Source organism: Labrus mixtus, chromosome 8 (genome assembly GCF_963584025.1).
Source record: "Labrus mixtus chromosome 8, fLabMix1.1, whole genome shotgun sequence".
NCBI lineage: Eukaryota > Metazoa > Chordata > Actinopteri > Labriformes > Labridae > Labrus > Labrus mixtus.
This window is the reverse complement of record NC_083619.1, coordinates 10,587,383-10,601,069: the sequence shown is the minus strand read 5'-3', so window position 1 is coordinate 10,601,069 and position 13,687 is coordinate 10,587,383. Positions and strand designations below refer to the sequence as shown.

The 13,687-nt window shown below is 41.3% G+C and overlaps 1 protein-coding gene across 1 annotated transcript; it reads right to left on the bottom strand.

Annotated features, from left to right (window-relative positions):
* Positions 1-4,699: 4,699 nt before the first annotated feature.
* LOC132978878 (phosphatidylinositol 3-kinase regulatory subunit gamma-like) lies at positions 4,700-10,398 on the bottom strand. The gene is made up of 10 exons (XM_061044222.1): positions 10,056-10,398; positions 7,954-8,065; positions 7,734-7,832; positions 7,443-7,623; positions 7,200-7,316; positions 6,944-7,086; positions 6,668-6,844; positions 6,480-6,554; positions 6,195-6,365; positions 4,700-6,104 (listed from the first exon to the last, which is right to left on the bottom strand). Exons 1-10 carry the CDS (start codon positions 10,108-10,110, stop codon positions 5,831-5,833), a joined length of 1,404 nt encoding a protein of 467 aa, XP_060900205.1. The 5' UTR covers positions 10,111-10,398; the 3' UTR covers positions 4,700-5,830.
* Between the last annotated feature and the right edge of the window lie 3,289 nt (positions 10,399-13,687).

Below are 13,687 nucleotides of genomic sequence, written 5' to 3'. Positions count from 1 at the left end.
TGAAATCATTAGAGAGGATTGTGTTTCATGAGAAAGTACAATGTTTTCTTGAAATCTTGAACAATATTGAGTATGTGTCCAAAAGGAAAGTTAAGTGTCCTATGAACATGTTAAAAGTCAGATCTTATGTCAGTGTCTAAGCCAGTCTCTGTAAGTCTGATTTGGTTGTGGATCTGGATTGGCATTTCTCCATAATTGTTTGTCAGTAAGCAGTATGTTATCCGCTTGTCGGAGCTGGCTCAGTGTCACCTCTCATCTCACTTTTATCAGAGCCCAATCACTTTTCCCAGAGGTATCTGAGATAATAAATGTTGTTTTTAGGTTTGGACACATTCAATTTATAGACACCCTACTTTAATTTTAAGTTTTATCTTGAACTTTTTCCAAGTAAATCTTATAATTTCACTTTAAATTGATGCAAAATAACCTGAAAATTGAATTCTGAAATTAAATTAATGATTGCACCTTTAGCCACCTTGATTTATTAGATTTAGGATTAGTGAGCTAATGTAATTGATAATCTTATAATTAACAGGTCAGTAAAGCAGTTGAGTAAAGGTCAGATATGATATTCTCATGAATCTGTATATTGGAATTAACTGGAATGTTAAATGTTTTGGGGGGTTTTTATTAGGATGAAAGACAATGATGGAAAAATGAAAACAACATGACCAAAAAGCCTTCCAATCATTTGCATTCAAAAATAGGTTTGATGTTGATCATTTGCAACATTTTTCTGCTTGGAAACTATTTTCCATCTCAAAGTTGTTTCTATTCAAGCTCTGCACACAAATTCTTTTACAAATAAATAGTCTTACATAAAAATACATACACATAACACAACTACATTTTTGAATGTACGTATCTATTGTTATATGTGATCAGATGTTTAATCCTGCTGAACGGGATTTCTGCCAAAAAAGTTTTGTTGTGTTCTTTTATACAGTGGCAAGAAAGTGCCTTTCTATTAAGTAGCACAGAGTTATTGTTTGTCCTGTATTTGTCGTGATCTTAGAGAGGCTTCAAAGAAATGTGGAGCCTGTATGTTTAATGGTTTGGTCTGTAGCCTATGCTGCTTGGCAGGCAACAGTGTCTCTTGCCTTCAGCCTATAAGCCAGCTATAATGTGAGCTAGTAAAAAAAAAAGAAAGAGAAAAAAAAATCCCTCTCTTATCGATTCTGCCTCCAACATAGCAACTGGGCGCTGATTGGACGACTCGCGGCACGTTCTCGGCCTCCTATTGGCTGAATGGGGAGCGTGAAAACGCTGGAATCGGACGGAGACAGAGGGGAGGAGAGAGACGATTGGTTGCTGCCAAACTGAAAGCGAAAACCTCCTCTTCTGAAGGCCTGCGAGACAGTTGATGGTGTGTGTGTATTTTCGGCGTGACTCCAGAGGTAATTTGTCCTGCTGCCTGCCCCCCCCACCCCCTCCTTCCCCAGCAAGGGCTTATTTAAATTGAGAACTATAAAGCAAAATAACTATGAATTTAACCGAGCGCAAGGAGAAGAAAGAAAAAGGGAGGGACGTGGAGGCCGACTGCATATGAATGAGAAAGGAAATGGCATGGGGGCTGTGTTTTTCTTAACTTAGATTGAACTCAGATCCAGGGGGGTAAGGGAAATAGCTCGGAGTAGTGTAAACTATAAACTGCTGTTGAAGCAAATACTTTTGATTTTAAGCCAGGTGGGAGTGTGTTCAGGTTAAGGGAAACAAAGCTAGGCCAAGCTTGACCTCTACATCCTTCATTTTTACACCATCCTGTACAGGAGAGTGGAGAAATGCTGCTCTGTTCTTCCTGTCTACCCCACACACTTTCTCTACCCACTCTTTCCCTATCCCTGAAAGTCCAAGTTTGACTCAGCCCTGCTACAGTCTGCCATATCTATTTATCTATCTCCGCTGTATCTGGTCAGTTCTAGTGGAGCGCACATACAGCCGGTCTGCCAGCTCTCTATGCTGACACAGGTAAGAGGCAGTAATCCGTGGCCTGGAACCGAGGCTCTTCCCCAGTACATCCTTGCCCTGTGTACCTCATTAATCCCTACCTAACATAGACCTTATGTGGTGGTTGAAACAGGCCACCTGTTGCTCTGGTCACAGAGAGACTTTCAACATATTCTCACAGCAACCCTTTTCCTCTGAGATCATGCCCACAGAGGAAAGCTAAATGCTGATGTATTGCTTTCTTTGCTAATTGTATTATTAGGGAATATTATAAACTGCTATCACGTCATCACTCCTGATTAATCAGAAACTGAAAAGACAGTGGATAATGAAAATCAGGAGGGACATTGAACCATATTTGTTGTGAACATATTTTGCTATATGGTTAGACAATAGCAGTTGAATGTTTTTTCTTTTAGATTTTTTTTGGCGTTCTATCCTTTATTAGATTAGACAGCGAAGCGAACAAGGAGATGTTGAGAGGAGAGAGTGGGGATGACGTGCAGCAAAGGGCCGAGGTTAGATTCTACCTCACGGTCGGTCGCTCCAATGAGGACTATCGCCTCTGTACATTGGGCGCACGACATAACAGTTAGGCTTTTTGGCACCCCAATAGCGGTTGAATGTTAACGTTGGCAATCAACCTCTTTCCACTTTACAAATACGAAAAGTAAGAAAATACAACCCGGGGAAACTTTTTATACAGGCAACACAGATAGACAGTGAACATCTACTTTTTCACATCAGTTAACCGTTCGCTTATTAATGGGCGATAAAAAACGATTTATACATGTAAAAAGTTACATATAGCCCCTTTAAATATATCCATGATTCTCCATCTGGATTTTCTCTATTGACTTATTTTGGTTCATTGAGAATAATCTGGAGGACTCAGTCCCTGCATAATTTTCAAGCCTACATTATAGTGGAGTCACATTATAACAGCATTTACCTGAGCCTGATGTCCGAGAAAAAACGCTGCCATCTGAATATGGTGAAGGGGGCGGTTACTAAGGGTTAGCATCCAAATCAATCAGTCCACTATATCCAAAGGTTCACTTACCGTCTCTTTTGGATGGTGCTAAATGTAAGTTTGGGGAGATTTTGAATACATTTAGTTTAACCTCAGGTAGTATAACACTGTGACATGAAGTTTAGGAGACTAAACTAAAGCTAGCCCACACTTAATGTTTACAGTGGAGCTGCATTCCTTTCCCAGGAACTTTGAAAAAGTTGTTTCAAAATACACCATGTTCCAGCTGAAATTGGTTTGATGCATAGTTTTCAAGTGACTCAACTGCGGCCAGACTGAGAAGGGAAAGGGCCTGCACATATCCTGCTATTGTCTTTATCGCTTCCTTTCTCTTCCATCTGTCCACAGCCTGTCCTCTAGTGCCCTCCCTGCCTCCTATCTCTGCTGACCCATGGATAAGCTCATCAGACGACAATGGCTCCACCAGAGACAGATGGTATGTTTTAATAACTAATTTTCTCCCTTTAGGCCAGCCTTTGCTTTGTATTTGCTAATATTTCCCCCATGTGATAAGATTAGTTGAAAAAAAAAAGAGACAAAAATAGACGCACGTCTTTGTTTAAGGTTACTTTAAATGATAAAAAGTGACACTGTGCAGTCTCAGCAATTCAGTAAGAAAAAAAAGCAACAGATAACGCAGGTTGACAAAACCCTCATCAGTTTATTGTCTTTAAGCAAGAAAAAGGTCAGGATCTCACATTGCTTTGCTTCACCCTAGGGGTTTCCTCAATCCCCCAGTGGAGTTATATTTTTATAAGAGGCTTAATCATCCCCCTTCCATAAACTGACCTCAGAATTACATTTTACAGTTTCTCTGTACAGAGTATCTATTGTCCTCAAACTTGAAAAATGTGCCAAGTTCAACATGGATTCCTTTCCTCTTAAGCTATGTAGGCGGCATGTCATGAAAAACATTCATAGCTCGAGCAATGCCACAGTTCAAGTAATGGAGGCAGGATACTTCCGGACCTCTGGCAGTTCAAACAAACATCGGAGGCCACATAATACCGACACCACCAAAGAGAGTGCATTCTTGTGGCAAATGTCAACCTCTCAAAACAGCATCACCGTCACCGCCATCATCATCATCGTCATACATTGCAACAATAGAAATACTGTTGGATTGCACTTTCTTCAAGCTTTCATCTTGTGGCGTGTTTATAGAAAAAATATATATAGAATACAAAAAGCTTATACTTCTTTGAGTAACAGAATATAACATACAGTACTTCAGATTATGTTTCAATCAGCACATCAGCAGGTGTACATACATTTCCCTCCCCTTGCCCAAATGCATTTACCGGACTGAACAGGGATGTAGTTTTAGCTCACTATTAAGTGCTTTGGTCAATGGGTTTAACATTGAGTATGCTCATACAATGGTATTCTACAGGATGTTAATGCTACATAATTACCCTTTGTGTATGAATGTCTGCTGAGGAAGGGGCAAATTGTCAAGATGCACCACCACTTTTTCACATATTCACACATGGAAGTTACCCACAAGTGGTTTGGTCCACCAAACCGTTATAAAGGAAACAGCCTGTTTACAGCACCATTTTTTTTTTCTCCTCACAAATGCACCAAGTAAAGGTAAATGATGGAGTTAGATTTTTGCCTTTTTTTCTTTTAGTGTGCAATGAGACATTTTAAGCACAATGGGGTTTTTTTGCACTTAAATGACATTTTGTAACACAATCATTATCAAGGTATGAATAATCTCTTTAAAAGATCGAAATTCTTTTCTTTACTACCACTGTTTATTTTGTCCATAAAACGTTTTTATGGACAAAAAAAATCCCCTTTTCCCTCATTTTCACATTTTGTTTTAACCATTTCTCCATTCAAATCATCTATTTGTGCCCAAACTCTACTTTATAGAGTTTTAGACATGACCACAATGACAGAAAACTTGAGTAAGTACATTTTGATTGGCTGTTCAGTCTCCAATCACGCTGCCACTGTTGATATGTTACTAGGGGAACAGGGCAGTACAAGAAGAATGGCGAGCAGCTTCTCAGCCCCACACAGCTTTAAGAGATTTGGCTGCATATACTTTCATGAACCTCTTTCTAAACCTGTTCTGCAAGTTATTTTAACTTTACTAGTGAGCAGCTTAGCTTTCATGGTAGGTTGCTAGTGAACTTGTATGTTGCTAGATAATCAAGCTAGTTGGCGTTCTTTACGGTTTCCAGCTTTATAGGAAAGGCATGATTATCTATAATGTAGGTCCTTGATGAAAATGCAATTTAAAATGTGCAATTGCACTTTTTAGACAATTGAGAAATTGCAAATGAGCAAAAAAGTTCAGATGTTAGCATTTGCCCGATTTGTATTGCTCAAAATAAATCTTTATTTCCATGATAAATAACTTCTCTGCGTCATACTTTCTTCAAACTGTTCAAAAGAGCACTCAGGAAAAGAGGTAGAAATATAACTCCATTGTTACCAAGCACATTCTCAACAATAGGTCAAATTTTCAGACCTAAACAAATGCTAGCTAGGGAAAAGAACATCTCTAGCAACATTAACTGGTTGTAAAACTCAAATAAAGGTGCAGCACCTGATGTCAGAGAGCAATAAACTGGTTGTGAACATCCCTACCAAAATGTGTCCATTGAACAAATGGCGTTGAATGAAGTACAAAAAAAAAAAAAAAGCTTAAACAGTCTCTTTGAAAACTAAACAAAAAAAAGTTCAAGCTGACATTCAAGTTCCGGTCCCACTTCTATCTGTGAAATCCCATTCACAAAAACCGATGGAATCATTGTAGTGCAAAACTTTACAAAATGCACCTCGATGCAGTCATTCTCGCAGGATACAGTAAACAACATGTCTCTTTCCATTGGATTACATTTCTGGAGCGGCAGGCGGCAGCCCCGCTGTGTGTTTTGGAGTCTGTAAGAGTTTGTGTTCCTCTGGGTGTTGCAAAGGTGTGGCTGCAGCTTTGGCGTGTACTGGATGTGACAGCCGAACATCCAGGGCATCATTGTGTTGCGCTAATGAGTGCAAGCGATAGTGCAGGACAAGGTCTTTCAGTGAGCAGTGGGCATCGTAGGGCTCAGCGAAGCCATATCCGTTTGGTGTGCTGTAGATCATACAATGCTTCACGTCTTCATTTACACTGTAATAAAATGAAGGAAAAAACACATTAGTGACACATAACATTTGTAATGTTCATCTTTTATTTAGCGTTCCAAAATGTTCTACTCACACAACAGAGCAGGCGTAGCATCCCTGTTTGCTGCTCTCTCGGATCAGGAATGTTCCGGAAGCTTTTCCTTGAAGCATCTCCTCTGCCTGCGTCCGGCTCATCTCGCCAACAAACCAACTTGTCTCCTCCTGATGCGGCAAATTCTTCTCATCTCCCTTCAGCACATATGTGCTGGAAAAAAATCAAGAGTGGTATTGTTACAACTCTGATACAATTGTCTTATTTCTTTGAGAAGTTAAAATCATTCTTAAGCATGGCATCTAGAAAGTATTTGCTCAAACTTACTCATCGAGGCTGTCAATCTGTGTCCCAAGCCAGTCATTTATGCGTTTCTGTCGTACGCCTTTGTGATTGAGCCAGCTGCAAGGAGAGGTGAAAAGAGACGTTTCATTTTAACTCCCATGCAGCAGCAGAATATTTTTTCCCTTCGGGGTTTCTCGCGATCAAGTACAAACAATATTCTCCCTACTTACTTAAGGTACTGGTCTCTCATGTTGCGTAGCTGGATGAGGTCAGGCCGCAAGCTGTTTATCTTCCTGTCCGTCTCTCTGTAGTCCTCCACCTGCGTTCTCAAGTCTTCCTCCAGATGGATTTTGCTGTCGTAGATCTCCCCGAGACGGCACTTCAGCTTCTCATAATTTATCAGGAAGCTAACAAGGGCCAGTGAAAGATCTCAGGTTAGAAAAAAAGTCTAATCAGCATGAACTACAAAAGGTGTTTTTTCTTTTAAACACAACGTAATAAAGTACCTCTCCAGATCTTTGTCTGTTACTTCAGACTGATTGTTCCTCTCAAACTCCTCGCCGTAACGCTCCTGTTCCCGACACTGCTCCTCGAAAATCAGCATCGTCTCATTGAATGCCTCGATTGCTGTTCTTTTCATCTGGATCTCCTGCACCACAGAGAATATATGAAGAGAGTGAGGCATGATATTTTTACTACTTAGAAAAAGCATTTTTCTCCCGTCACAGACATGAAAGATAATTTGAGTTAATTGATTTTTACCTGCGAGGTCTTTGTGAATGTTTCGTAAAGGCGATCGAACTCCTTTGACTTCTCTTGATACTGACAGTGAACCTCCTTGAGTTTTCTGCCGGCAACATCGACACTGTCTTCTTTCACCTAGAATCAAAAATTACACTTAAATATCTACAATACATAACATAGGTATTTAATAACATCACTGTTTCTCTACTTATAGTCTTCTGATCCAAAGAGTTTCTAATACTATCTCAACATGATGCTGACCTGTTGGGAGCGGGACACGGGATGTGTGAGCATCAGGTCCAGGGTTGCGTTGTACTCGACTAACGGATGGTGCTGATAGTACCAAATGAGCTCCACTACTGATGTGAACGTGAGGGGGTCCGAGAAGCCATACTTCCCGTCACGGTGGTATATCTTGATCAGCTTGTTGTGTCCATCTTTCCTGAATAAGCAAAGCAAAAACATTTAGAACATATATGCAAAATCAAATTGATATTTGTGACAGTTCTTTTATGGGGAAAAAATGATTTTATCTTTTCGTATTCTGCCTACCTTAACGTGAGCGTGAAGTCGCCTTGCAGTTTCGTGGATGCGTCACGCACCAGAAAGGAACCATCCGGTGTGTCCCGGAGCTTCTCGTTCACTTCATCCCTGCAGGGGCAAATCAGTTTATTGGTTATTGGATCTAACATACCATCACATTAAACAATCAAACGATGTGTTCTTAGCAGACGCTTGTGTTTGCTTGGATGATTGCGGGCTTGTTCTTTACCTTGTTATGTCTCCCCAATACCATTCAGCGTCCTGAAGCGAGTACACAGGTGGAGAAAGGCAGTTGTTGTTCACGGTGGTGGACACTGGCTTTGCTGACCTGGGAGGAAGAGCTAGAAATAAATGAGAAGGAGAGATAAGAAAATGAAATGCAAACGATCAGGAAGACTGTTTCTTAGACAGGCATCTGAGGAAAAAAAGATCTTTACTGAGATAAAGCTAAGCACTGTAAACAAAGCATCTATATTGTTGCCATTTGTGTGTGTGGTAAGGAAATAGTGCTCTCCCCCAACACAGACTCACACTCTGTCACACCCCTTGCTTGATGGAGCCTGTCATGATCTGAGGACAAGCCCAGGCATGTTTCCAAGAGATATCAGTGTCAAATCATTTCCAAGTTCTGAAGTGCGGTTAGCACTAAAAAAGGAAATGTGGCAGTTGGTTCTCATTTTGTTAAAACCCATCGGTCAACAACCGTGAGACATTTTTTTCCTTTCTTTGACCAGAAAAGTTCATAATTAGGTCTTCATTTGCCTGCAACCCTTGCAAAGTAGAGCTTCTGAAGTTTGCAGCAGCCTTTGGCACTGTCCTGAATTGCATGAAAGGCATTACATAAACCAGATGTTATATTTTGAGCCTCTTGGATCACCCCTCCCACTACTTTATAATGATTGCACGCTTACAGATCCTCTTAAGTTTTCCGTCAACCTTTAAGGAATAAGATCTGCGAGCCTGGCCGGAAGATTAAGCGTTTTCCTAAAAATAATTAAAAAAAAGAGAGCAAAACCGCATCAAGAGGAGGTGAAGGGCGATATATTTCAAGGACAAAAGTGCCTTTCATGAGTCAGTTAGGTAGAATACAAGAGCAGCCTCAGAGAGGAGAAAATGTGGGTTTCTCCCACCATCCGCTCTCCCTTTTTTTTTTTTTTTTTCTGACCTTAAAATAAACAAAAGGCAGGTGCAGCAGCAGCACAGGGGAAGGCACACAACGAAAAGCTGCGGCTCCTGAACTCAGCAAAATTAAATCTGCACCACCACCACCAACCCCCTCCTCCTCCTTGTCTCCTGCCAAGAAACTCTTCTGGCTTCCAAAACCCACATACGCATACCAGTACAGACAAGAGCCCCGAAATTTAAGTGTGGAATAAAATAAAAAAAAGTCAGTCACTGTATAGCCTGCTTTTGCAATGAATTCTATCCAGAAAACACCAAAAAAAAAAATGAACACAGGAATTGCCCCTAAATATCTATAATAAAGACTCTAACCAGGAGCAATAGGGCTTCTGTATTGTTCTTCTGTTGCGTCAGTATTTATTGTATTCCTATAGCTTAAGTCGTAACAGTCGTTAAATAATAATAACTAAATAAGAATAATTAAATAACTATGCACATCTTATCAGTCAAGTCAAAATAATAAGGCTAGGTGGTAACTGAGAAGACAACAGGCTTGAAACCCCGACAGAAATGAGTTGTGATGATGTTGGGACAGTGCAATCGCACCGAGGTCAGATGACAAAGGTAAATAAAAAATGAAGTGTTGTACTAGCTGCCGGAGTTGAGTCATGAGACGAGCTGTCTGGTTTGCTTGCCTCTAGCCTACTTTGAGAGCTAGCACACAAATTAAGCACGGCTGGCTGCAGAGGAGAACAAAGCGGTCGTTTCATGCGGTGCTCATTATTAACGCACACTCAAATCTATTCCCCTCTCAAAATGCACCATTTACTATGTCATACATGTTATGTGTAGTCTTTGGCTGAAGAGGAGATGCAAAAATCGCCATGCATTGCCGTCCAAGTTGGACATATGTGCTGGGACAAAAGAAAAGAAGGCAAAGCCGCTGCGCCTGGTCCACAGAAAGGTATTACGTAATTGGCAAGTGAATTGCGCTATGCATGCCTGGGCATAGCCACAGGGGGAGCGCAGCACCGAGGACCCAGGCATTATAACGTTTTACTGACACCTGCAAAAGGTGACAGGTGCCAACTTTATCACAAATCTTGTAAAACATGATGCTTCCAAATAAAAAAAGGCTCGGAAAAGGAAGAACACGTTTCCCCGAACCCCGTATATCAAGACAATGGCTGCATTTAACCCTAAACTTACCTGGTGGTGCTTGATCCATTTCGATGTAGAATAACCCTTCGGAAGGATAAACCATTCCTGTTTCGAAAAAGTAGTCCAGGTTGCTGTCTTTGTTGCTGCTGCGTGTGTTTAAAAGAAAAATGCACGTTTCTTTTTCCGCAAATGGGTCTTAAACAGGCTATAATACACCCGCAGAGAGCCTACATCGATGCAGAAGATGAGAAGAAACTCCCTCGTTTCCGAGTCCATAAAACATCCCAAAGTCCAAATCTATTTTGTCAACACAGTCTGGAGATGATTTTTTTTTTTCTAAGAGATTGTCAGTTCATGTTTTTCCCCCCTGTGCGACGGAGCTCTACTTCACTTCATCTCGGAAGTGGAGCGACTTTAAAGGGCTGTTCGTAACATCATCTTGGCACGGTCCATTATGGTCATTCAGGAGGGGGGGTCTTTTTCCATACAGGCGTCATTGAAAATTAAAATACATCAATTAAAATGTAAATTACAGAGTGGGATACTAGAAAATATTTCAGTCTGATACAAAAGTAGACGTGTGTATGATGAATTACACGAGCAAATGTACTAAATGTGCGTAAGCAGTTACCCCTGCTCTGTAATGGTACAGTCCAGACAGTTTCATTCACTTCTCAAGCTGCACTGTAACAGCTGAAAAATTCCTTTCAGGGCATGAATGGAAAAGAAAAACCCTGGTCTGCAAGCTTGAATGATTAAATCAGAGCATGACCTATAACTTTAACCTTATATAATAGTAATGCTTTTAAACAACTAGGAGTTAAGCTGTTTCTGCTACTTTGGTTTTGCACTCATAAACTGGTGAATGGATGGGATGCAAAGTAATGATATTTTTCTTTGGGCTTTGAATTCAACTGCCTTCAGTGGATTGGCCCACAGAGAGCCCCAGACTTAAACTCTATTGTCTGATAGAGAAACTTGCCTAGTTGGCAACTGTTTATTAGGCTATATTCTTGTTGAGCTCGTCGAACACGTTCAGCAGCAAAAATGGCACCTTGGCTGCCACTTGTAATAATTGCAGCTCTGAGATCATTCTGTCGAAGTCACGATATATGTGTGTTAACAACATGACACAAAGAATGTATTATTTTGTATTGACACATTCTGCTGTTTCCTTCTTCTTGTGCTAAAAATTGTTATGAGTAACTGTCTTCTTATGTTCATTTTGGATGAATACTTGCTTTGTGTCCCGTTCATGACACAGAATGACATTGTGCTATAAATTTAAACAACCAGGGCCTCTTCCACCAGCTGACATTAGTGGCTGCAAGGAGAGTGAAACAAGGCCTGCATGGTCAGAGGTCTGTCTCTGTTGGTGTCCGGGCATTTATGGCTGGTCCCCTTTTGACCCAAAGACAGAGAGTCAGGGAGGTAAATGCCTGGAGCATTCCTTTTTTCCCATCAGAGTGACACTTCTTTCCTTTGTCCAGTCTGTGCCCACAGACAACATAAGCTTTACCCATGATTGTCAGCCAAACACAAGTTCTGGCAATTTGGCGTTTATGTCTGCAAATGCAGTTAGACTTGCCTAATGGTATTTGTGGGATGTTTCTTTTACATCCACCTTACGACAGGTGTAGTAATTGTTTGGGTGTGTGCACACTTTGGGTAAATATGCTCACGTGTGTCAGTGTGGTTGTAATGTTTGAATAGTGCCTTCCTTCAGTCCCTCTTTAAGAAGCCTTGATGCCTGTCATGGCATGTGACTTGGCTACTGCCCAACCCCCCCCCCCACCGAGTGTCTGAAGACCACAAAATGTGCCCCTTTAACTTCTGGGTGTGACCTCTGTGACACATTTCACTACCCTGTCCTCCTCAGCACTGGCTCTACACACGTCAGTGATACTTTGGCATGATGAGCTCCTGTCTTTAGGCCTTGTGTTTGGGATTTGTTGCCGTTATGACCAGTACTCGAAAAAAGCCTTGATGTTTGGGAATGTGCTGTGTATTTCCACGAGTGCCTCTCTTGTGTTGTGTGCGTGTATTTGCCCCAGGTGATGAAGGCCTGACTCGCAGAATAAAACCTTTAGGCTTTGCACCCCAGATCGAGGCAGTCCTGATGGGATCAGTGAAGGCTAATCGTAAGATTAACTGGATAGGCTGATACGGCAGGCCTGCCAGCTGCCTACTAGCTGATGTGACTCATCTTGATACCGCAATATGCCACTGGACTGTGGGAGTGCTGGGAAACTGGGGGAAACGCTGCATGAGTTTTAAATTAATAGACAGATGTTTCTCTGTGCTTATAGATAACAATTCAGCTGTGAGTTTGTTGACAATTATTTGGCAACTTAGGCTGCAAAGGGCTGCTAATAAATGGACAGTAGGTGTTGGAAATGTGTTGTTACTTTTGTTGCTATCTTTTTGTCTCCCTGTCTGGGTCTCTCTGTTTATTTGTCTCTATCCATCTCTCTTTATCTGCCTCTCCCTCTATCCCCATTCATTGGGCAGATAGCTGTCCGACAATGTGTCTGGTTCTCCTCCAGATTTCTGCCTGTTGAAAGGAAGATTTTCCTTGTCAGAGTTGCCAAGTGCTTGATCATGGTGAATACTGTGTCCCTCTAAATAATAAAACAAACAGTATGGCCTATCTGTAAAATACAGAGTCAAAAGAAAACTTCTGTCATGATTTGGCAATATACTAATGGAATTTCATTGTTTGATTGATTGCAATACAAATGAGAGCTTGAAAGAATGGCAGAGAATTGTTTATTGTTCCCTAGCTGTTATTAGGGTCAGTGGTTAAGTGTGTTGAACATGGACTCTGTGTTGAACTGATGGAAAGAGCTTTAATCCCCATATTTAAGAGTGTTAAATGTACACACGATCGGCCCCCTGCAGTCTTTCACTTAGCCGCACTAAGTCATAACACCCAGTTTTTGGAAAATCAGCAGAATAAGCTCTCCGCCTTTCAGAATTGTAGAGTTAATGTTTGTTTAGACACAGCTCATTAACTGTGTCAAGGAATGTGTATACACTATCTACTGTTTTCATAATTCCTGAAGCCGCTTAATGTAGGTCACATGTTATCAGGATTTGTTTTTTGTTTGTGGGCTATCATAAAAGGCTCAAAGACACAACATGGCAATGTCAGGGGATCAGTTCAGTTCAGCAGTGTCTGTATTTGTGTCATGGTCTCTCATTGTAAACCCTGGATGAATCACACATCTCTCAAATCTTCTGTACTGTAGTGTGCTGCTATTCTCGCCCATTGAAGGGATGCATAATGGCCTTGGCAGGGCATTCGACATTCACCATGGAGAAACTGTGGGGTTTCCCTGATCGGCGGCCAGAACCAGCACACAAAGCACGCAGTAGCTCTGCCAGAGGCAACTCAACTGTGGGCAGAGTGTAGGGCGGCTATGGTCTGGCCCCCAGGACCCGGCCATTGTGGAAATGTAAGTGGGGACAGTGTCTGAACGGCTTGAGTTGGAACAGAAAACTTTGGATGACCAAAACTATGAGCTTCAAATAGCAGGGCCCTGGGAAACATAGCTTGTTCTTTTAAGGAGGTCACAGAGAAGCCAGAAAGGAGGGGAAAAACACAAAGCCAATGTTTGGTAGAGGGAATGTCAAATTGGAGGATATTGTTACTATAGACATCAGCAAAACTGACATAC